The sequence below is a fragment of the Chiroxiphia lanceolata genome, chromosome 18 (genome assembly GCF_009829145.1).
Source record: "Chiroxiphia lanceolata isolate bChiLan1 chromosome 18, bChiLan1.pri, whole genome shotgun sequence".
Classification (NCBI taxonomy): Eukaryota; Metazoa; Chordata; class Aves; order Passeriformes; family Pipridae; genus Chiroxiphia; species Chiroxiphia lanceolata.
In genome coordinates, this window is record NC_045654.1 from 2589820 (window position 1) to 2613958 (window position 24139).

The 24139-nt window shown below is 47.3% G+C and overlaps 1 protein-coding gene across 1 annotated transcript in view; it reads left to right on the forward strand.

Annotated features, from left to right (window-relative positions):
* MED13L (mediator complex subunit 13L) overlaps positions 1–24139 on the forward strand; it is a 178263-nt gene that overhangs the window by 134679 nt on the left and 19445 nt on the right. Inside the window, exons 8-20 of the mRNA XM_032705450.1 lie at positions 617–779; positions 1530–1634; positions 4236–4964; positions 6123–6345; positions 7480–7585; positions 7959–8083; positions 9469–9568; positions 13078–13298; positions 15982–16187; positions 19201–20147; positions 20825–21004; positions 22538–22761; positions 23735–23927. Of these exons, the coding sequence (XP_032561341.1) occupies positions 617–779; positions 1530–1634; positions 4236–4964; positions 6123–6345; positions 7480–7585; positions 7959–8083; positions 9469–9568; positions 13078–13298; positions 15982–16187; positions 19201–20147; positions 20825–21004; positions 22538–22761; positions 23735–23927 (3522 nt within the window). The remainder of the gene's footprint in view (positions 1–616; positions 780–1529; positions 1635–4235; positions 4965–6122; positions 6346–7479; positions 7586–7958; positions 8084–9468; positions 9569–13077; positions 13299–15981; positions 16188–19200; positions 20148–20824; positions 21005–22537; positions 22762–23734; positions 23928–24139) is intronic.

Genomic DNA, 24139 nt, shown 5'->3' on the forward strand with positions numbered 1-24139 from the left:
TGGAGCCTTCTCTTGTCCAGGTGACCCCCCCAGCTCTCCCAGCCTGGCTCCAGAGCAGAGATCACACTAATCCTTTCTTTTTTCAGTGAGGTTTTATACTGAGTATAAAGAACTGATCCTTGCTTTGAAATAGTCTACATAAATGATTAGTTTTTTCTAATAGATACTTTTAGAACCATTTATACTATAGTAAATTTAATCTTTAAACAACTCACCGAAGACTATATAAATTTTAGTTTAACACCCAGAATTATTGTGAAAAAGCTCTGTCTGCACTATTTCTTAGTGATTCTATCCAGGGCTTTAGGGGTATCTAAAATACCTCCATTTATTATATATAAATATATATATGTATATATATGTATAATATAAATAAATAAAATATAGATGTATAATATACAGAGCATATTGCATCACATGGGGTGCAGTATTACCCACATACCTGATACAGCCTTGTGCCATATTTGTTACTTGAATTCCTTTGAAATGTGTTTTGTGAGGGTGCTTTGAGCATTCCCTGGTGAGTGTGAACACCCTGACAAGGGACTGCCAGGAAACAACATCCCCTGTGCCTGTGAAGAACAGCTTTGACATGAATGCTTTGTTTCTGTTGCAGGAGAAAGTGGCTGCTCTCAGAGCAGCCTCAGCCACTCAGCTGTGCAGGAGGGCACAGTCAGTGTCCACAGTCCAAAGAAATCAAGCAAGATTACTCCAAAATTCCACAACCGAATGGTTCACCGTGTCTGGAAGGAATGCATCCTCAACAGGGCACAGTCCAAGTCAGTCCTCATGGCTTTACTCATTTTTATGGCAGAATATACAGTTAAAATCATATATTATGGTTTTATTCCTCACAGAAATTTTTTGCCACCACTCAAAGCTGATGATGCTGAGCAGCATCATAGAGGAAATTTGTCCCTGTGCTCAGCTGAGAACTCCTGACCCTTCCTGTTGTGTGCCCTTGAGGCTGCACATCCATAGGATGTGCCTTCAGCTGGGTGCTCTCAGGTTGCAGCTTCTCCCTCCAGTTGTAGTTACTGCAGAACAAATAGTATATATTTGATATTTAAGGCTCTAAGGATAATATTTGTAAAGCTTTACATTACGTGAGCTGGACTAAAATTCCAGTTGGCAAGGATATGGTAAATTGATGTTGGTATCAGAGGCCTTTTTACTGGAGATTTGAAGTAAATCATGGCACAGTGTGCCCTGAAATCTTTATTTTTCCCTTCTTCCCTGTGATTTCCTCATTGGATAAGTCAGAAGAGTTTCCAGGTTCGGTTTAAATTGCTTGCCTCTTGCTTTTTGTGCTCAGACTCCAGACAGAGCTGTCTGATGCAGAGCTGGGACCTTCCTCCCACAGAAATCAAACCACAACTTCTAAGGAGTAGTACAGGGATCTACCACCTGTTTCAAAGGTCAAGGAATTTCTTTGAGGGCAACAAAGTGAATTTCTGCATGTGCTGCATTTATAAGGTTTCGTTTTACAAAAGGTGATGATTACTAAAATAATTTTCTCTCCCTCTCAGGAGGAATCAAATTACAACTGCAAATTTGGAAGAGGAAGTTCCTAACAATACTGTTTCATGGGATTTTGTGGATCCAGTCCAAAGAGTCAGTTGTTCTTGTTCCAGGTGAGCTTTGAGGAGAAATAAGCATTTGGAAGAACCCTGTTTAGTTCAGAGGGACACTTAGAGAAGGGAGTTATGTTTTAGCTGAGACAAGAGGAAATTCTAGTATCAAAACTGTGATCATCACTCCTGTTTGGGTGATTAATATGCATCTCATACCACTGTCACTTGCAGGAGTCAGTTCAAGTGGAAAAATTATCATCTCCAGTCTAGGATCACTCCAACTGTTCTCATTCCTAATGAACTCATCCTTCAGGCTTTTCAGAGCTTTAACCTCTGGAGTGGTTAAGGCTTGTGAATGAAGAGGGGCACTGGCTGTTTCTGAGCATCCTGATTAAGGGATAGTGCTACTGTCCCTGTTTGGAGGAAGAGGGGAAAACCATCTCTAGTCAATCTGCCATGACCCTGAAAATCATCCAGGAGGATATTAAACCTTTGCAGCCTCTGTCATCCACTGTCAGCTGATCAAAGAGAAACCACAGCTCACTTACACAAACACTTGAGGAGTTTATTCAATTATGTCATCTTTGATGGGTGCTTAAAATTCCAGTGCTCCTCACTGAGGAAAGGCAAACCAGCACCACCATCCTTAAAATTATCAGAGAGATGTTACAGGGCTGGAAAAAACCCCCCATGATTTCCAGCCAAATAGTCCTTTGAAACTGTTTCTACTGAAATCCTTAATTCCCATCCACTTATAAGATAGGTCATAAAAGCTTCTTTACCAAAAGAAGTTGTTCCTTAAGCTCTTTGTGTGACAGAGATGAAGGGGTTGTGCCTCACGTGAGGGCAGAGTGTTCAGCCTGGAGGCTCCGTGCTGGATGCCCAAAGGTTGCTTTTCTGCAGCCCTTTACCCCTGGCTACCTGGTGCTTGTACTTTACACACTCAGGAGTGCAGAACAGGTGGATGTTTTGTCAGAATGCCAAGTGTTTCCTATGGAAATCTGAGGTCCAGCTTGGCCTGGAAAGCGTGGGGAATCAATAATGGGCAGTGGAAGCCTGATTCTGTCTTCTCATCCCTCCAGTGGTACCTGCATCCTGCTGGAGTCAGTACACAAGGCAGGTGGCAGATGAAAATATTGTCCTTAAAATGAAGGCAGTACCTGATTTCCAACAGCAGTAAATATTTCCTGGGTAGCTGCAGACACTGGACAGCTGCTGTCACACAGATCCTGTTTGAGTCATGGCCGTGCCCGTCCCCTGTGCTGTGTAAATGTCAAGAGATGATCTTAAATCTGGAGCCTGCGAGGGCTCTGTGGTGCTCAGCATCAAACTCCACCTTTTGTGGACCCGGCTGGGTGTGTGAGGAGCAGAATGTCTGGAATCATCCTCTGCAGTCGGTGAAAATCCGGGGAATGATGGAGAATTAAGGCAATGAAATGTTACAGGAACACGCTTAAGGCAAATGTGCAGTTACCAGGGCCTCAGCTCCACGTTGGGGTGATTGCACCACACCCCATCTGCTGTGTCCTGGGAAGAGCCAAGCCCCAGGGGAGAGCCAGGACAGCCCCACCCAGCAGGGATGGCTGCAGGGCAGAGGGGCAGCAAGCACAGGGGGGGTTTGGTCCCTTGGACAGGGCTGGGTTTCTCCCATCTAATCCTCTTCACTTGTGATCACAGACTTTATCTCTGTGAGTTAAAACCTTATTATAGGATCTGAAATGGTTTTTGTTGTCCTGTTGTTCGTAGAACGGGGATGGAGTGATTTATTTTGAAACAATATTTAATTTTAAACAGGTTTCAGTGTTGAGCACAACACGTCTTTTGATTTCTGCTTAGGTTAATAAAAACAAATAAACAACTAAACAAAAACCCAAACAAAACCAAACCTCAACAACAAAAAAGAACAATAAAAGTATGGACAGAGTTACAACTGTTGTAACATCCTCAGAGAACATCATCAGCATGATGAAAATACTGTTTAACAGCACCTGGAACACTGAAATTCAGTCCTGTGCTTCCCAGTCTCAAAGATACTGGGTACAAATTGAAAAAAAAGCCATGTTAAAATATGAAGCCAGTAATAAGATTGTCTTTTTTGTTGTTGTTTTAATATTTTGAAGTATTTATTAATGCTTTCTTCGTCGGGTAGAAAGCGCTTTATTTTGTTGTGGGTTTGGTTTGGTTTTGGACTGTGCAGTTGTGTGGAAGGTATCTTCCCTTACCTGATGTGGAGGAGGAAATGCCATGAAGGCCTCCAGCCCTGGTTTGAGTCTGTGAACATTCCCACTCCAATCCTGCTGCTCCAGAGGGAGCCAGGAGCAGGGCTGGAGCTCCACAGCAGTCCCAGTTGGAAAGGCTGACCTGCTTTATGGCAATGAAAGCCAACAGCAACTTGGAATTTTTTAGTTAATTACCTTCCAGCTGAGCTGGTTTGTACGTGAGCTCTTTCCCTTGAATGCTGTTTTCTGGAGATTCTCCTTTTCCATTTATGGGTCAGAGGAGCTGCAGCCGAGCTGGTCCCGCCCGTGGGACCATCCCGGGCTCCGTTAAAAGAGCGGGATCAGACGGGAGATTTCTCGGTGCTGTTGCTTGGCTTTGGTTTTCCCCTAAGCTCAGGTGACTGTCCAGGCCAGGAGTGAGTTGTCTCTGCCTCTCTTTCAGGCACAAGGTGTTGAAGCAGCGCTGTGCCGCCGGCTCCAGCCGTCCCCCCACGATAAACCCGCCCGGATTCGGCGTGGGAGCCGCGGCAGCCTCGGCACTGCCCCCTCCTGCCTCCTCAAAGCACAAAACCACCGAGAGGCAGGAGAAAGCAGAGAAACTGCAAAAGAGGCCCATGATGCCCTTTCACCACCGGCCCTCTGTGACTGAAGAGCTGTGCATGGAGCAGGACACGCCGGGGCAGAAGCTGGGACTGGCCGGGATGGAGCCCTCCTTGGACGTCCCGAATCCCAGGAAATACGAGAAGCCGCTCTCTCTACCTGCTAGAAATCCAAGCAAGCAAATTAATATGAATCCTATGGATTCACCCCGTTCCCCCACTTCCCCTCTGCCCCCCACTCTGAGCCCCCAGCCCCGAGGGCAGGAAGCAGAGAGCCTGGACCCCCCCTCCGTCCCCGTGAACCCAGCACTCTACGGCAGCGGGCTGGAGCTGCAGCCCCTGCCCAGCCTGGACGACAGGACAGTCCTGGTGGGCCAGAGGTTACCTCTGATGGCAGAGGTCAGTGAGACAGCCTTGTACTGTGGCACAGCCCCCAGCAGCGAGGCTGGGGACGTGTGGAGGACCTACAGTGTCCCCTCGAGCGACGACGGCGAGTTCCGGCCGCCGGAGCTGCCCTGTGACAGGTATGACAGCAAGGTGGAAGTGAACCCCGACAGCACTGCACTGAAAAGGTGAGAGGGCAGGGGGGTTGGAGCTCTAGTCGTGACCAAAGTCTGGTTTATTGACACTGAGATGAGTTGAGGGCTCCACTGCACCCCCACAGATGCTGAGGTGAGGGCTGGCCCTTCCATGGGCAGCTCCTGTGGCAGGATGACTTCCTTTACCATGTCTGGCTTTCTGCTGGACATTATAAGAACTGACAAATTTTTGTTGTGACCTACACCAGAGAATTTGAGGAAATGTTAGGAGTTCTCTTAAGCTTTTGTCTTTTTATTATTTAACAAAACAAAATACACATCGAGATGTGCAGCCTTCAGCTGCAGAAGGGCTTGGTTTGGAGTGAAATTCTGATTCTTCAGTGAGGTTTGTCCAGTTGTGTGGGGTTAAAATTGCACTGTGCCACACCTTCTGTGAGTAGTAAGTGTTCCTTCAGTATGGAATAGTTCTTCTGCCTTTTGTAACCCCACTTTGAATTTGGTGGGAGCTTTGCTGGGTAACTTCAGTCTCTGGAGGATGGAAACTCAAAGCCCCGACAGCCCCTATGGGGCAAAGAGCAAATCTCCTGTAAATACACTTCAGCAAAATTATAGTTAACACCCATTGACTGCCTCAGTGAAGACCATGAACAACTACATTGTAAGGAATTTTTAGCTGTCTCCTTCTATTTTTATTTTTATATAAACAGATTTTCTTTTATGCAAAGGAAGTTATTTGTTTATAACTTTAATGGGAGAATTTAAATTTATTTTATGCCAACCTAAAAATTACTCCTGCATTCTGACAGTGCATTTACAAAATGCACCAGAGAGAGTAGTTAGTGAATATGTGTAAGCAAAAATTAACTGAGGAAGAGTTTTTGAGTTATAAGAACACTGGTTTTGGCAGTTACAGTGGGGTTTGCTGTATTTCTAAGTGTTTTCATTTATATAGTGACAACATTAATTCTTCTTTCATTGTCCTAAAGTAGGTCTTAATACAGTATAATATTTAATATGAAATGTAGCCAAGTACATCCTTTATTTGAGGGAAAAACCCATCTTTCTGCTGGCTCAAGGGGGAGGGAGTGAGCTGTGGGACAGCTGCAGACCTCAGGAGCTGGTTTGTGTTGGCTGTGAAAGGTGTGTTGGTTTTGTTTCACGGGGCCTTTGCTGGTTTGTTTTCCCTCCCAGGCTCTTGGCACAGCCCAACAAACGGTTCAAAATCCTGGAAGAGCAGAAACTGGCACAGCCCCTGAACTACCTGGAGCCTTTGCCTCTGCTGCAGCAGCCCGGGGAGGGCTGGGGGGACACCAGTGACCCCTACACCTTTGAGGACGGGGACATCAAGTACAGCTTCACCGTCAACAAAAAGTGCAAACTTGGGGCCGAGAAAGATCCCTCGAAGAAGACCAAGGTAGTGTGTGAATGCAGAGTCCTTGGCACTGCTGTTCTCACTGGGGGGTGGTGTGGCACAGCATTCACTCTCTGGGAGACACAGACCTGTTCCACAGGTCAAAATCAGAGAGGTGTTGTGTTGTTGTGTTTCTTTCCTGCACCAGCACTGGGAAAAATGAATTTAATTGTGGTATTTTTGAACTGGTATTTGCCACATATATACATACTTTTATTTATATATATTTTTAATATAAAACTATAAATTTATATCTATATTTATATAGATATTCAGCAGACCAAGCTGAATATATATATATAGATACATACATACATACATATATATTTAGCTTGGCCAGCTGAATATCTGTATGATATGAATGCAATATATATCTATATGATAGATGGATAGACAGACAGATGGATAGAGAGACGGATGGATGGATAGATAGATAGATAGATATTCAGCTTGGCCAGCAGTAAGTTCCAGATTTAAGCTAAGAATTAAAAGATTTTGAGCCTTATATTCACTTGCAGAGATGAAAGAATTTGGTGTTTTGGTTTTTTCCCCTTGTTTGCCTCAGCCTGACAGATACCTCAGTGTAAAGCTCGGGTCTCTCCAGCCCAACTTTTTCCTTCCCTTGGGCAAAAGGAGAGTATCCTTCTGCTGAGAGGCTCTGGGAGAGGGACAGCACTGGTTTGGATATTCCCTTGGAGCTGTTTTTCCATATGGGAAAGGAACAATTTGATTCCCATTCTTTGATCATCATCTGCAAGATACTCCTTCTTGTGTGTCTTATTCCCTGTTTCAGTGTCTGGCTGCTCACTCTGGCTGTTCTTGTGCAGGTCCTCACCACACTGCACGTTCTGAAAGGTGTTTTTTCTGGAGAATTTGAGGTGGTTAATTCCCTGTACTGGCTGTCAGAGCTAATTCCATGTATGTGGAATCCTTTGGAAGTCATACACAGTGTTATTCCACGTTTTTCCTGTGTATGTAAACAGCAGACAGCTGTGTTCTTCTCCCTTCTTAAATTTTTTTTTGCTCCTCAAAACATATAATTTAGAGCTCTTGAGTTTGGCTTGACATAGGAGAGCAGTTGTTCTTACATAAGATAATATCCATTAAAAACTCTTGGCTTTTCTTTTTTTTGTACAGCCAGAAGATGGAATTGGTGCCAAGGAAATCCCCCCAACGGGACATTCCACACCAGTTCCTGATGGAAAAGATGCCATGTCCATTTTCAGTTCTGCCCCTAAGGCTGGTGAGTAACAGCTCTTGGATTGGCTCTGCAAAGCAAAAACAGTCAGTCAGTGCTCTGCAGTAACATCTGGAAGGAAAAACCACACCCTGAACTTCTGACTGCAACATGAGAGCTGTAGGCAGCTCCTGAGATGGCAAAGATTTTCCTTGTCTGTTTTATAATAACACAATTATATATGATTTTAGAATATTAAGTGAGCAGCAGCTCCCTTCATCCTTCAGGGGTTGCTTTACTCTTCCCTGCAAGGCTGTTCCTGGGCTCCAGAGGGGCCCCAGTGCTTTTTACTTGTCCCCTGGGGGAGTACAACTGGGAAAAGGTGTTTGTGTGTCCCTGTGCTCCCATTTTCCCCGTGTTCCCCCTCTCCCTGTGGCAGACACCCGGCAGGACGGCGCTGCCGGCCGAGGGGGCTCCGGGAGCCTCACCCAGGTGACGGATCTGGCTCCATCCCTGCACGACCTGGACAACATCTTTGACAATTCAGATGAAGATGAGCTTGGGGTAAGTCCCTGCAGGACTGAGTGTTCTGTAGGACAACAAAAAGCAGCAGGAGGAGGAGGATGGAATTCTGGTGGGGAGCGATTATCCCTAATAGATAAGGGAGAGAGTGTCCAGGTAGGCAGGCTTGGATTTTGGCTGGGAAGAATTGCTGGCAAAGAGAGGATTCATTTCAGGAGATCCCTCAAAGAGAGAGAAATCATCAGGGTGTGTAATTCAGGAATTTCAGGAGCTCACTCGGGGAACACCAAAGCTCGTGTTGTCTGACAGTTGTCTGTCAGTACTTTGTGTGTGAGAAATGTGGAAAAGATCCAAGTTTCATCCACTGGTGATTTGTTGTTTTACCTCCTCTGAGAACCTGCCCAAAGACAAATTCAGCCTCACAGAATTTCAGTAACTCTCTAAAGCCACTTTTCTTTCTATTCCTGGACAACAATAGTTGCTGTGTGTTAGGAAATACAAAAGGCAAAGCATATTTATATCCATTATGAAGGGAAAAAATGCCAGGAAAGGCAAAGATTTGAATAGTTGCTATCTTCATAATAAACTAATATACCCATAATGATACAGAAGGGGATCCTAAACTGACTGCTGGTAGATAATAGTGTTTAAAAGTCTAATGTGTGGTTGCTGGCAGGACTTTGGAAGTGCAGCAATTTACTTTTTGTGGTTCCACACAAGCTCCACTTCGGATGTCACAGTTAATTTGCAAATCTCCAGGAGGACTGTCCTGTGAAAATAAAAAAATCACCCTCTTCTGTGAGGTTGACCCTAATGCTCTTCCTGTCTTGGAACTCACATGTGTTGGGCTTACTCTGTGCCATATTCCCATTATTGTCTTGGAGTGACCCAGCCATGGAAAGGTGTGGAGTAGTCACGAGCATTTCAAGCTCAGGGTTTGTGATAACATTTTCAATACAGTTTGTGTGTATATGGAAATATGTGCCTGTATTTATGTATCAAAATATGGAGAGTGTATAGACAGGCAAATATTTCAGAGACTTTGGTGTTGAAAGAGGGGAAAAAGAAATCCAGGCTCCTTGGGGGGAGTAGAAAGTTTTCTTTCCTGGGAAATCACGCTGGGAGAGGCTTCAGAATTTCTAATACTTTCTGATTTTGGTAGTTGGCATTTCTCTGGAGGTGAAAAGGAAATGTATTTGTGTTTGAGGAGGAAGGTGAGACTTTCTGGTGTAACACTAATGAACCAAATTACAAATTAATTAGCGGCGAGGAGGAAGAAGGTTCGATTTTTTGAGGCTGCTATGAAAGTAAAAAAGAAGCACCTGTTTTCTGTCCTGTGCAATGGTGTTCGGGGAGGTTTCAGGATGTCTGACACTCTGTGAATCTGGTGGTTTGGGTGTTTGATGGTGTGCTTTCCCTGCTCCCAGGCCGTGTCCCCAGCCCTTCGCTCCTCCAAGCTGCCGCCGGCGGGGTCCGAGGAGCGGCCGGTGGGCAAGGACGGCAGGACGGCGGTTCCGTACCCCCCCAGTGAGTACCAGCCCCTCCCCGAGCTCTGTGTGCCCCCCACAGCCCCTCCCCGAGCTCTGTGTGCCCCCCACAGCCCCTCCCCGAGCTCTGTGTGCCCTCCACAGCCCCTCACACCCCTGGCATGGCCCTTTCCAGGACTTGGGGTGTGCTGTGTGCTGTAATTAGCGCTGTTGGAGCGGGTGTTAATGAGCACAGGGGTGACACAGACACGGATTCTCAATGTCCCTGCTGAGATCTGAGATCTTTTCCATTGTCTGGGACTGGAAGAATGGGAAGGGTTTGTCACAAGTCTTCATTTGGAAGCCAGCCCCTCTGTTCTCAGCTCAGTGTTTAATTTTGGGCACTTACACCATTTCCATGTCCCTGTTTATGTATAAATCCTTCTTCTAGTTCAAGGAGTGTTTGGACAATGCTGTGAGGGACAGGGTGGGACTGTTGGGGTGTCCTGGGCAGGGCCAGGAGCTGGACTGGATGATCCCTGTGGGTCCCTTCCAACTCAGCATATTCTGTGATTAACAAAATCAAAGAGTATAAACCTGTGACTTACCAAGTGGCCATTATGGTGCAACCTGTCTCTGGAAGAAAATTGCACTGAGCATTTGACAAATTAAAACTAAAATCGCCTTCAGGGTTTAATCTGGAAGTGCATGATGAAAATCACAGGATGAGGTTCTGGCTGGAGGCACGTTGGAGACCTTTGCAGAGAGCTGTGGGAGGGATGCAGGCACAGCACATGGACAGGGAAGGCTATGGCAGTGCAGGGAGCTGACACATTACATTTGGTATGCTGAGATTGTGTGAAATGCAGATTAGAACAACAGGGCTTTTTTGTAAGCACTGTGCCAACAATGATTGGGAACGAGAACTGTTACTCTGAGGGTGAAATCAGCTGGGGTTGAGCTCTTCTCCCAGGTAAGGAGTGACTGGAAGAGGGGACACAGCCTCAAGCTGTGCCAGGGGAGGTTTAGGTTGGATATTAGGGAAAATTTCCTCACTGGAAGGGCTGCCCAGCCCTGGCACAGCTGCCCAGGGCAGGGGTGGAGTCCCCATCCCTGGGGGGATTTAAAAATCCATGTGAATGTGGCACTTGGGGACACGGGTCAGTGGTGGCCTTGGCAGTGCTGGGGAACGGTTGGACTCGATGATCTTAGAGGTCTTTTCCAACCAAAATGATTCTATGATTATATTAATTTAGATTGGACTTCTCTTGAAAGAGAAATGTGTCTGTGTGAGAGGAGGAAGGTGAGAATTTTCAGTGTAACACTAATGAATCAAATTACAAATTACAAATTACTTAGTGGTGAGGAGGAAGAAGGTTTGATTTTTGTGGCTGCTACAAGCAGAAATCCAATCTCTCTGCAAATCATTCTTTAATGCCTTCTCATTAACTTCAGCTGGTAATGAGAACAAATTGAGGTGAAGAAAAAAATCAGTCTGAGGGAGATGAGTCAGAGTTTTATGGACCCATAAAAGCTGTGCTGATTTACTCAAATGTAGAAGTCTGAAGTATACAGAGATTGGATTTTGACAGGTTTAGTTGATCCATAGCTTTTTAAAATATGCAAAGCTTTTTCAAGCATGACACACATGAAAATGAGCGATGAGAGCTGCCTGTTGCTGTAGGGTTGGGGGACTTTTTGTAATTAAACTTTTTTATGAATCTGCACTGCAGAGTTGTGCTAAGTGGATTGAGCTGGAGGTGAGAAAATGATGCAGTGAGGAGCTGTGTGAGGGAAGTCAGAATTACACTGCACTGGTGGTTTGTAACTGTGGCCTTGACACCAGCAGTGGAGGCACAGCAGTGTCTGTGGGGAGCTGAAGGGCCTTGTCCAGCATCATAAATTCCTACTGACCACCTTTCATTTCACCCTTCCTTCCTGTCCCTCTGCAATGCCTAAAACATACCTGTTAAAAAACAGAGGTAGACAATCCAGCTGCCATCCTGAAGATTATATTCCATACTGGCACTGGGTGGAAAAGAGCTTTTTCCATTCTACTGAACCCGTTTTCAGTGGTTTATCCTGGATCAGGACAAGAATAAGGCCTTGGAAATTCAAAGACTGAGAAAGTGGGGAAATAAAAGAAAAAGGGCTGAGTGGGAATAATTCACAGCCCATTATTTACTCTGCTGCTCCAGGCTGTGAAGGACTTTGGGTTCAGCTTTGACAGTTGAGACCAAAAGAAGTCCATTTTGAGGGGACCTCACATGTTGGAGTTGTTGCTCCCAAACAACCTGGCTGTGTCACCTCTGGGCACAAAAGCATCAAATGCAGGTTTGGCTCTGTTAGGGCAGAGTGGAGACACATCCTGGGGCTGCAGCACCCTGCAGAATGTGCTGTTACTGCAGGAATTCCTACACATATCCATACACATTATAAATAATTCTAATCCTATCATTTATTTCTGCCCTTTTCAGTTAGTTTTTGAGTACAGTTTGGGTTTCCACAACACAGTGTTTACCAGTCAGAAATCCCTCTATTGATTTAGGAATTTTCCATAATCTTTAGGCTGCAAATGTTGAATACAAGAATATCCTGTCAGCTTGGGTGTGGAAGTGGGATTGGGATTTAGTCTGTCAGAAGAGGTGTTTCAGAAGAGATACCTGTGGGAATTCACCCTTCCCTGATCTCAGTGGTTCACCAGAGGGATGGTTCTGTCCAGAGAGGATCTGCCCTAATTCCAGTCAGGAGAATACAGCATTTACTCTGAATTTCACACAGAATGAATGTGGAAGGAAACAGAATGGAGCCAGGGAGAACATAAAGGTCTTTGCTGTGATTTGTCTTCAGTTGCATTACACTGTATTGAGCATTTCTGCTGGGGTTGGTTGTTTTACTTAAAGAGAAAAACGGGCAGTGGATGATTCCATTGCTCTCATCTCCTGAGAAGTAATTGAGGGATTTTCCTGACTTAGTGTCCTGTGGTACAAAATGATCATTTTGTGGTTTCCTCTGACACTTGGCACTTTGGAGTCTGGTTCTTCAGCAAAACTGCCCATGTTTGTGCAGCAACAGGGGTTGTGTTGCCATGGACCAAATGAGGCTGCAGTGAGTGTAGGAGAGGAGAAATGCAGCTCAGTGAACCCTAATCCCAAAGGCCTCCTGATTTAGGGCTGGTGTCAACCCAGGGAAAGGGAAGAAGCCACTCTGTGACTCCTTAGAAACAGCTACTGAGTGAACTTTGCATTAATGTCAGTTCAGCTCTTCTGTTCCGAGATATTAATTTATTGCTGCCAAACCATACATGGAATTTGTGTGTCTACTAGTTCATTCTTTCTGCTGCACAACAAACTTGCAAAATATCCCCAGGAACTGCTGGAATTTTTCCCTAGGAGTTGACCTTTTATCTAAGTTTATGCTGCTCTCAGAACTCCATAAGTCTGTAGAACCTTTGCTGGGTTTTAACTGATGGAATAAGAGCTAGCATTGGGTTGGTCTCTTCTGTTTTACTGAATTTCCTCGGGAATTGGTAATTTAATAACTAACAGTGTGTTATTCCATCATCTTTAGCTGTGGCAGATCTCCAAAGGATGTTCCCAACACCACCTTCTTTAGAACAGCACCCTGCCTTCTCCCCAGTGATGAGTTACAAAGACGGAATAAGCTCAGAGACTGTGACCACCCTGGGCATGATGGAGAGTCCTATGGTCAGCATGGTCCCAACACAGCTTGCTGAGTTCAAAATGGAGGTGGAAGATGGGTTAGGTAGCCCCAAACCTGAAGAAATCAAGGTAACACACCAAAACTGTGGTATTTTTATAAGCTCATCTCTGTATGCTTTGATTTCTAGAAACAAGTCACATGCAGTGTGTGTAGCCCACTAAAAATGTGAGCTAGACCCATATAAAGTCTGTAATAGGGGAAAAGAAATTCTTCTCTAGTAATAAAAGGGCTTTATAATCATGTCCCTGATTTTAACCATGGGCATTTTTCTTGTGGTGATTTTATGTCTGTGATGTTTTGGGGTGTGCTCAGCAAACAAACAGTATTGTCTGTGAAATGAGCCCCGTGCCCAACAGAAAGATTGTACATGTATGAAAAAAACCACCACCCCTGTGCCTCAGTGGCTGTTAAAGGTTGTGTCTTCTCAGATAATTTCTCTGTAGCACCTTTGCCCTGTCACCCTCCCTGCTGGGGACCCAGCTGGGATAAAGTGGTGCCCTTTTCCCTCTGAAATGTTCCTTTCTTGGTCAGGGATGAAAACTCTCTGAGAAAGCCCAGGGGTTGAACTTACTGTGTTTCTTCTTCTTCAGCTGATGTTACTTCCCAAGTTTTGAGGCCAGGTGGGCCCATTGTTACCTGACTTTCTGTGTGACACAGGTCAGGGGATGTCACACAGTTCCTCCTCTCTGAGTAAAGGGCTCTTTGGGAGCAGGGACTCCACTGGTTCTCCCCTCCCAGATGTACCCATTGCTCCACAGCATCCCACCAAGGGCCTCAGCATCAGCACTGGGTGTGCATGGATTGTGTGTCATTATTCCCTCACAGGGGAGGAGGAGGATAAAACCATTCAGCCTGTGTGTGTCCTGCATTCCTGAACTCCAGGGGCCAGTTTTTGTCACTCGGGTCAGAAGGTGTCGTTGCCATATTTCCATATTTCCATGCACAGAGCCTGAGGGGCTTTTCATCCAAAACCACACATTTTGTGTAGAGATGCACATCACCTTGTTCCTTTGGACACAGGGAATAAAAGGGGGATGCCCACTGTAAAACTCTGACTTCCTGGTGTCCCCAACCCTTGATTTTATAGCCTAATTCTTCTCCTTCAGGGCCACCCTGTCCCTCATCTGCCACAGCCCATTCCTTCTCTTTCACTAGAGAGAACACCTTCTCTCCCCAGAACACCTCTCCCCTGTTTTTTGTGCTCCTGGGAATGCTGGAATTAACTGGAGGCTGAGTTTTAAGGGACTGGGACAGGGATGCACTTGCAGTTGCATGGGCAAGAAGTGGGTGTGTGTTGATGTGAGAATCCTGGTAGACCCCTTTATTTAGGGTAAATGATGTAGTCAGCTGGGAATTGGTACATCTTCCTGCCTGGCAGGGATAGAATCCCTCAGACTGCAAGGGAAGCACTGGCAAACCACAGGGGGACTTCTTCCCCAGGAGCTTTTGGGTTTTGGAGACACATGGAGCAAAGGCACCTTCTCCTGGCTGTGCTGCAGGACAGCTGGGCTGTCCCCATGTCCAGTCCATGTCTCTGCCTGTTTCTGTACCTTTAGAGAAGTTTGAAACAAGATTTTTGTAAGGTTTGGGAGACTTTGCTACAGACCTTGCTGGTTTTTCTCCTCTGCTCATGCAGTGAACTATTTGCTTGAGAACAGGATAACTTGGGCCTGCAGAGGAAACCTGTATTGGAATTTGTTGAGCTGGAAGATTTTGAGTGGGAGCAGATTTTAGGGCATCATTGATACTGAAGATATTTTAATCTCCCTCACAACCATTGTAGGAGTATTAAAATACACCTTTTAATTCTGCCTGAGAACGTTTCTCAGGGCACAGCTGACTTGCTTTTGAGTGTGTCACCCCTGCTCATACCCACCAGTGAGGGAAATGGGCACTAAACCCATTGCTGGTCATGCTGAGAACACGGCAGTAGATTCCTTGTGCTGAATATTCAGCAGCTGGAGATAAAAATCCACACATTCCTCACCTCTCAGTGCTTGACAAGGTGCAAGGGAAAAATGCAAAGAAATAAGGAGATGTTAAATGCTGTTACTGTTTTAATACTGATTTTTACTTTGCAGTAGTGCCTCAAAAGGACTAGTTCTGTTCTGAAAGAGGCTTGGAATAGCTCTGGAAACGCTGGCTGAAGTTCTTGTCGTCGCTCTCTGCAAGCAAAAGTGGCAGTCAATAAAAGCCCAGCTTGACTGAACTTCACTTATAGTTAATCTTATACTTGCTAGATTGCTTAGATATTTGTATTTAATACCCTATTTAGATTTAATAATTGGCATGTGCAAAGTGTCCACTGTTCTTACTAAAATTCTATGAATCCCCATTGTGGGGTTATTCAGAGGCTGCCTCAAGGCACCTCAGGTTTCTTCACACTGTGACTCATTGTCAGGACAGAAGTCACGCAAAGATCAATCTTTCAAGTGCCTAAATTAGGTGCTTAAAGTCAGGTAGTGTGAAAATTTCACAGTGTTTCAGACAGAGCTTGTCTTAAATGAGCCTGCTGGAGTCGTGAACCTCCTGCCAGGAAGTTGTGCAGCATCCCGGGATAACAGGGAGCCTCAGCTGAGCTTCCTTGAAGGAGCTGCTCTGGAATGTTTTGTGGAATGAATAAATATCCTTAATTTGAGGGGGGAAAAAAGCAATTGTAGAGGGCTGAAAACAGTACAAGGGGTTTCAGTTTAAACATCTGAAGACCAGCCTGACCGTGTGGTTGTAACCGATGTCGCTTTGGCGTTTCAGGACTTTTCGTACGTGCACAAAGTTCCATCATTTCAACCTTTCGTGGGCTCCTCCCTGTTTGCTCCACTGAAGATCCTGCCCAGCCAGTGCCTCCTACCCCTGAAGATCCCAGACACCTGCATCTTCAGGCCTTCGTGGGCTGTTCCTCCCAAAATCGAGCAGCTCCCTCTGCCGCCCGCAGCCACTTTCATCAGAGACGGCTACAAGTGAGTGCAGCCCCTGCCTAAAAATGACTCACTGATTGCAGTGGCTGTCTGTGTTAACAGAGCTTTCACCTGCAAAAGTCGCTGAAACCTTTTAGATTTGTTGTTGTCTGAGATCAAGGCAGTTCTGATCTCAGGAAGGTGTGATTTAAACCCAGCCTTTGGCAGTCGGGGTGTTGCAGTGTCCACTGCACCCTCAGTGCTTCTAAAGAACAGGGACATGCAGGACCTGAATTAACTGCAGTTTTTGATACAGGAAAATACTGTGATTTAGCATAAACCAGAAGTGTTAGGGAATGAAATGATGCACTGAGCCTTTCATGTCTATCCCTCCCCATCTCCAGCCCAGTCAGGCTGCCCTCTGGTCGCTACTTCTGTGTGAGTTTGAGCTCCAGGCAGATGATCTCTGCTCCTGGTGAGTCCAGTTTGCCTCCTGAGGGCTCTGAAGATGCTGAGAAGGGCTGTGAGAGCTCCTCTTGTGAGCTCCTGTGTGTTCCCTGAGTGGGTGACCTGGGACAGGTCTGTGTCCTGTCCTGTGCTGTCCTGCCCTCTTTGATACCAAAAGAAGAGATGCCAAGTACAAGAGTGGTGTGACCTGTAAGGAAACCCTGACATTAATTTTCAAGGCTTGTATTCCTCACTCAGTTCTCAGAAATGAGCAGTGTTTATGGAGGAAATTCATTGCTGGAGGTTTTGAAAGCTAAGCAAGAATTTGCACCATTAAATTAATAAAACCCCTTAAAAGGCAGAATAATAGTACAAAGGTCTCCTGCTGCACTGCTTCATTTCTGGAGGAAGTAGTCTGTATCTTTAAATCAGTCTGTAAATCCTTTAAATCAGTCCTTTTCCAACCCCAAAGGATCCTTCAGTGCTCTCAAAAGAATTGCAAAGAAGAAATTGTAAACCCTTGATACAGTGCCTGGGGAGCAATTTAATTCTCAGGTTTGTTCATAATAGTAACTGATGCACCGGGCCTGAGCTGGTTATTAATTTCAGGTATTTGTTGGGGAAAAAACCCCTTTCATTTTCAATCTAATCCAATTAGAGTGAGGATTATTACTGCAGGCTTCCCACAGAGTGGTGATTGCCAATCAAGGTTTCTAGGTCACCTTTTCTTATTAGTCTGAGGCATTCTGTGCTTCAGCTCCACAGCTCCTTCAGCCCTGCTTCATTATTTTTCCCTTTCCTGCTTTGAGTTGGACTCACATCAGCTCAAGGTAATAAAATGATTGTAAGGAATAAGGTCCTCACTGTTTTCCTTTTCAAGTCATTAATGATATGTGAGCATTCAAAGGATGGTCCTCTTCAGTAATACACTGTGAGAGCAGATAAACATGGAGAAATCCTGTTTCCCCTTCTTCATCCAGGGACTCACTGAGTCCTCACACGCTTCCCTTGCCCTAATATGGAATGGACACATGGCAAGAGGAGTGAGCAGCTTAGTGGTGACCTGGAAAGGGAAGAGTCAGGTTCATCTTTGTTTGGCCCCATATCTCCTGTGTCTTGATAGGAGTCATTGCAGTGGAGGAGGGATCCCATGGGAATGTACCAACTGTTCTGTGGTCGCTTGAATTTGGCAGAAAAGAACAAAACAGAGTCATAAAAGCCAGCCAGGAATGGAGATGACCCAGAGATACAACTCTGAGCTTTACAGGACTAAGAGTTTATAATGGAATGTGTCCCTTTGGGCTGTGGGCTGTGTAATCCCACAGGAGGGTTTGAATTTATAGCCTGGGACATGCTGGTACCAACTGTGTGTCACTGGGAGTGGTGTCCTGTATCAGCACCACAGCAGGGCTTGTGGCAGCTCTTTAAAGGGGTGATTTTTAAAACAGAGTAACATTTGTATGCCTCTGAAATACTCTCTTCATTTCCACTCATCTGTGTATCTCTTCACGGATAATAATGTTTAAAATAACAACTGCAGTTCTTTCTCTTTTCCCTAAAAGATTTACAAACAATCTAAATCTTAACTTGATATTTTATCTAGAGATTGTTCTCAAGAGCATTTGAGTTTTAGGCCATGGGAATAATCTTCAAGAGGGTGAAGTGCCTGAGATGATACCTGTTATCATAATAATAGGAAAGAGTGGTGTTCGTGGTGAGAATTACAAGTTGTGTTGAGAGACAGGAGTCAAGGTGGTGGGCAGAGTGTTCTTTGCTACTTTTCAGCGAGTCCTTTCAGTTTTCACCATCTCCTTGTGTTTAAAAGTGAGTTTTGGCCAAATCAGTCTCCACAACTGACCAGTTGGTGATAGGATGTGCCTCTGTGTCCCAGTCTGTGATGGGATGTGCCCCTGTTTCCCTGTGTGTGATGGAGTGTGTCCCTGTTTCCCAGTCTGTGATGGGATGTGCCTGTTTCCCAGTTAGTGATAGGATGTCCCTGTTTCCCAGTCTGTGATGGGATGTGCCTGTTTCCCAGTTAGTGATAGGATGTCCCTGTTTCCCAGTCTGTGATGGGATGTGTCCCTGTTTCCTGGTCTGTGATGGGATGTGTCCCTGTTTCCCAGTCTGTGACGGGATGTGCCCCTGTTTCCCAGTTAGTGATAGGATGTCCCTGTTTCCCAGTCTGTGATGGGATGTGCCTGTTTCCCAGTTAGTGATAGGATGTCCCTGTTTCCCAGTCTGTGATGGGATGTGCCTGTTTCCCAGTTAGTGATAGGATGTCCCTGTTTCCCAGTCTGTGATGGGATGTGCCCCTGTTTCCCAGTTAGTGATAGGATGTCCCCGTTTCCTGGTCTGTGATGGGATGTGCCTCTGTTTCCCAGTCTGTGATGGGATGTGCCCGTTTCCCAATTGGTGATGGAATGTGCCCCTGTTTCCCAGTGTGTGATGGGATGTACCCTTGTTTCCCAGTCTGTGATGGGATGTGCCCCTGTTTCCCAGTCAGTGATGGGATGTGCCCCTGTTTCCCAGTCTGTGATGGGATGTGCCCCTGTTTCCCAGTTAGTGATGGGATGTCCCCGTTTCCCAGTCTGTGACGGGGTGTGACGCTGTTCCCGTGTGTTCCTTGCAGCAACGTGCCTAGTGTGGGGAGCCTGGCGGACCAGGACTACCTGCAGATGAGCACCCCCCAGATGAGCACCCCGGTGACCCTCAACAGCGCTGCCCCCGCCAGCAACAGCGGGGCGGGGGTGCTGCCGTCCCCCGCCACCCCCCGCTTCTCCGTGCCCACCCCGCGCACGCCCCGCACCCCTCGCACCCCCCGGGGCGGGGGCACCGCCAGCGGCCAGGGCTCCGTCAAGTACGACAGCACCGACCAGGGCTCCCCCGCATCCACCCCCTCCACCACGCGGCCCCTGAACTCGGTGGAGCCGGGCACGGTGCAGCCCATCCCCGAGGCCCACAGCCTGTACGTCACCCTCATCCTCTCCGACTCCGTGCTCAACATCTTCAAGGACAGGAACTTCGACAGCTGCTGCGTCTGCGCCTGCAACATGAACATCAAGGGCGCCGACGTGGGGCTCTACATCCCGGACTCGTCCAACGAGGACCAGTACCGCTGCACCTGCGGCTTCAGCGCCATCATCAACCGCAAGCTGGGCTACAACTCCGGGCTCTTCATCGAGGACGAGCTCGACATCTTCGGCAGGAGCTCGGACATCGGCCAGGCCGCGGAGCGGAGGCTGATGGTCTGCCAGAGCGGCCTGATGTCGCAGATGGGAGAGGGAGCCAGGAGGAGCCAGGAGCCCCCCATGAGCCTCCTGCTGCTCCTGCAGAACCAGCACACGCAGCCCTTCACGTCGCTGAGCTGCCTGGATTACATGTCCTCCAACAACCGGCAGGCGCTGCCCTGCCCGAGCTGGAGCTACGACCGGCTGCAGGCCGACAGCAACGACTCCTGGGTGGAGTGTTTCAACGCCCTGGAGCAGGGCCGGCAGTACGTGGACAACCCCACGGGGGGCAAGGTGGACGAGGCCCTCGTACGAAGTGCCACCGTCCATTCCTGGCCTCACAGCAACGGTAGGGGCACAACCCACCCTCTGGCCCTGGAATTCATTTGGATCTCGGCAGTCGTGACCCACTTAACCTTTATGTGGGAAGTGACAGGCCTGAGAAAAAGCTAGAAATAAAGGAGAGTTCTGAAAGCTTTATAAATGACATCTGAAGTACCAATAATCCGGTTACATCTCAGGTACCAATAGTCCCGTTGTCCTCAGACTTTGTGGCCTAAATTGTGACAGAGTCTGTGTGGAAGTTCACAAATGCGAAGCAGAGAGGCAAAACAAATCCAGGTATTTGGGGGAAGACAGGATTATGGCCCCTCGTTTTTTGGAGAAGGGTAAAAGCAGTCAGCAGAAGAGAATTGCTCTGTACACGAGAGTTAGGGGAAAAAAATGTGTCGAGGGAAAAATAATTATTTCATGATTAAATATTGCCTGTTTAAAGATGCTCTGACATCTTGTGAGCTGAGCTGGGCAGCAGCAGCACTGAAAGGTGTGTAAAGGCTGTGGTGACAGCTTCACTGCAGCTGTGTTTTCAGAAAGCCCCACATTAAATGCCCTTAGGTTATTAGAGCTGCCCAAATTCCATGGGCAGCGTGCAGAGCAGTAGGAAGGCACAATGCACAGAAAATGCTGTCCCCTCTGAAGGATTGCTGGTGTCCCTCCCTGAAGTGATGGTGCTCCTTGTCCTTGCAGTGCTGGACATCAGCATGCTCTCCTCCCAGGACGTGGTGCGCATGCTGCTCTCGCTCCAGCCCTTCCTCCAGGATGCCATCCAGAAGAAGAGAACGGGAAGGACCTGGGAGAACATCCAGCACGTGCAGGGACCACTCACCTGGCAGCAATTCCATAAGATGGCAGGACGGGGAACCTACGGTAGGTACACTGTGGGCCACGCCAAGTTGGAATGAAAGCAGAGTTTCCTGGAAATGGGTTCTTTCTTCTGGAAATGTGTGAGGAGGGGGCTCTTCATACAGCTTGGGGTCATGGGGGGCTCTTCACATGGCTTTGTAGTGACCTAAAAAGGCATTTGAAGCACATCTTGAACAGCGTGGTGGAGGCTTTACCCTTCCAGACTGAGGGACATTTACAGAGGGCACAGGGGGTGGGTGAGGCTCAGCCCTATCTGAGTGTGGGGTTGGGCTCAGACTGAAGCAACTGGTGCAGGCACAACGTGAGCAGAGGGGGCTGCTAAAATCAACCACAGCCCAACGGGGAGAGGGGCTGTGTGAGCTGTGCAAGTCCACAAAACTCAGGGTTGCTTTCTCCACACAGGAGTTTCCTTGTTCTAAGGCTTCCCATAGTCTTAATAAGAAGTTTTGTTTTAATTATCTGTCTGTGACACCTCTGGGAAATCCAAATTACAAACCAGATTTCGCACATGCACCTTTGCAGAATAATGACTGACATTTAAATCTGTATTTCTTATTTCAGGCTCAACCAATGCAGTCTTGGTTAGTTTTTTTCACTACAGCTTCATTTCCTCTCTGTTGGTATTTGATATGTTGGTGCTTTCCTTGGGGCTGGGACAACTGGGGGTGACTCACTGACTAAAGCTGTTGTGCTGGAGTACTTCTAATAATTTGTGACTTTAAGAGTTAAGATTTGCCAATTGTTACCAGAGAATAAAACCAACATTCCCACAGAGTACAGAGCAGAGCCTTTGATGGAGAGTCAGTGAATTTTACTGAACTTTTTAATAAAGTTGAATTACATTCTGCAGAAACTAGTGGGTATATTTTAGCTTGACATTTTCAGCAATATATCTTCCCCTGAGCTCGGTGTCTGGGAGTCACCCTGTTACCCTGGATAATAATCCCCTCCATGGGGACAACAGGTGCTCAGAGCACATCCTGTGGAGAGGGGTGGGAGGCAGTTTATGGAATTGTGATGACTTTGTGTGGTATTACGTACCTGGGAATAAATGAGCCTGAGCTTTAGGAATTTTGCACAACCAGGTGGAGGTGGGTGAAGAACTGTAAGATCAGATCTTGTGTTTTCCTGTTATTACTTGTGACAGAACAGGAACTCCTGAGCTGTGGTTGTGGATGTGACAAAGGAAAACCAGGACACGAAGCCTCGGGAAGGGCAGTGCCTGTATTCTGAGTACACTGGGAGATGTTTTGTTGCAGCTTTCTGGGGAAGTCAAAGTGGTGCTTGGTTCAGCTCCCTCCACTTCGGCCGACTGAACTTTGATTCTGTGACATTTCTCAAGGACAGATAAATCTCTTTTCCTTTATGGAACATTTTTTCCAAGAAGGGCCGTGTGAGAACGTGGTTTATAGGGATGGCACACCCTTGACACACATTTCCACTCAATGATCAGACTCACAGAAGACTCACCATGGCAAGGGATTAGTGATTCCCAGTTATTTTAACCTTTCTTCTCTCTTTATTTTCCCTTGGAAGGCTCTGAGGAATCCCCGGAGCCTCTCCCGATCCCGACGTTACTCGTGGGCTATGACAAGGACTTCCTGACAATCTCTCCCTTCTCCTTGCCCTTCTGGGAGAGGCTCTTGCTGGACCCATACGGGGGCCATCGGGACGTCGCCTACATCGTGGTGTGTCCGGAAAACGAGGCCTTGCTCGACGGAGCCAAAACTTTCTTCAGGGACTTGAGCGCTGTATACGAGGTTGGAAACGGGACCCACGCTGAGTTATTGCTTCCCAAGTGTCACTTCTGCCCTAGTGCATGGTCACTGGGAGAAATCACTTCAAACAGTAACAACTGTTTGAAGAAGGGTTTTCTCTCCTTTTGAGGGCTCTCCAGCAGCGCTCTCTGAGTCACACTGTGATTCTCTGGGCGGGTTGGGGTGTGTGTTGCCACTTGCTCTTTGCAGCACACGGAGGATGTGGCAGTGGCTTTAGTGCAGCTGCAGCCTCTCAGCCATGGCCCAACCAAGCCTAAAGAGCAAGGGGCAGACTCAGGAGCTGCTTTCTCATAACTGCTAAGCTGGACATAAAGCCATTCATTGTTTTAGCGTGCAGGTGCTGTAATCCCCAGTACCTGAGATTCCTTACAGGATCAACCAGGTTGGAAAAGCCCTCTGAGATCATTGAGTCCACCCTGTGACCCAACCCCACCTTGGCACCCAGACCATGGCACTGATGCCACATCCAGTGTGTCCCTAAACACCCCCAGGGGCTGTGGCTCCACCCCCTCCTGGGCAGCCCATTCCAGTGTCTGATCCCTCTCTCTGGGAAGAACTTCTTTCCAATGTCCAACCTGAACCTCCCCTGGCACAGCTCAAGGCTGTGCCCTCTTGTCCTACTGCTGGTTCCTGGTGCAAAGCCCGACCCCCCCAGCTCCCCCCTCCTGTCAGGGAGCTGCAGAGTCAGAAGGTCCCCTCTGAGCCTCCTTTTCTCCAGGCTGAGCCTCCCCAGCTCCCTCAGCTGCTCCTCACAGCACTTGTGCTCCAGCCCCTTCCCCAGCCTCACTGCCCCCCTTTGCCCTCCTTTCAGCTCTGCTGTGAGTGCAGTTCAATCCACAGTCAAACTCAGCCTTTTTTTAAAGTACATTCGTTGAGGTGTGTGCCGGGGACGAAGGGTTTAGGCTCCAACCAGCTGCCTGGCATCTCCCCACGAGCATTTCTTCTCCCTCCCCAGATGTGCAGGCTGGGCCAGCACAAGCCCATCTGCAAAGTGCTGCGTGACGGGATCCTGCGGGTGGGCAGGAGCGCGGCCCCCACGCTGCCCGAGGAGCTGGGCAGTGAGTGGCTCACCCAGCCCTGGGGCTCCGAGGACGGGGACAATCATTCCAGGCTCAAACTCTACGCCCAGGTCTGCCGCCATCACCTTGGTGAGTCCCCCACGGCTGCTCGGGGGGCTGGGGGTGGTTTGCAGGAGGTGGAAATGAGGGGGGGGGAGGGTTCTTCAGGCACAGATTAACATCTAATTAAAAATTAAAAAGCTGTTATCTTAATTTCTTAATCCTTCCGCGTTAAATTTGCCTCCTTCTTGTTGTTGTTTATCACCCTGGGGATCACGTCAGAGATTCAAAAGCCAATTCTT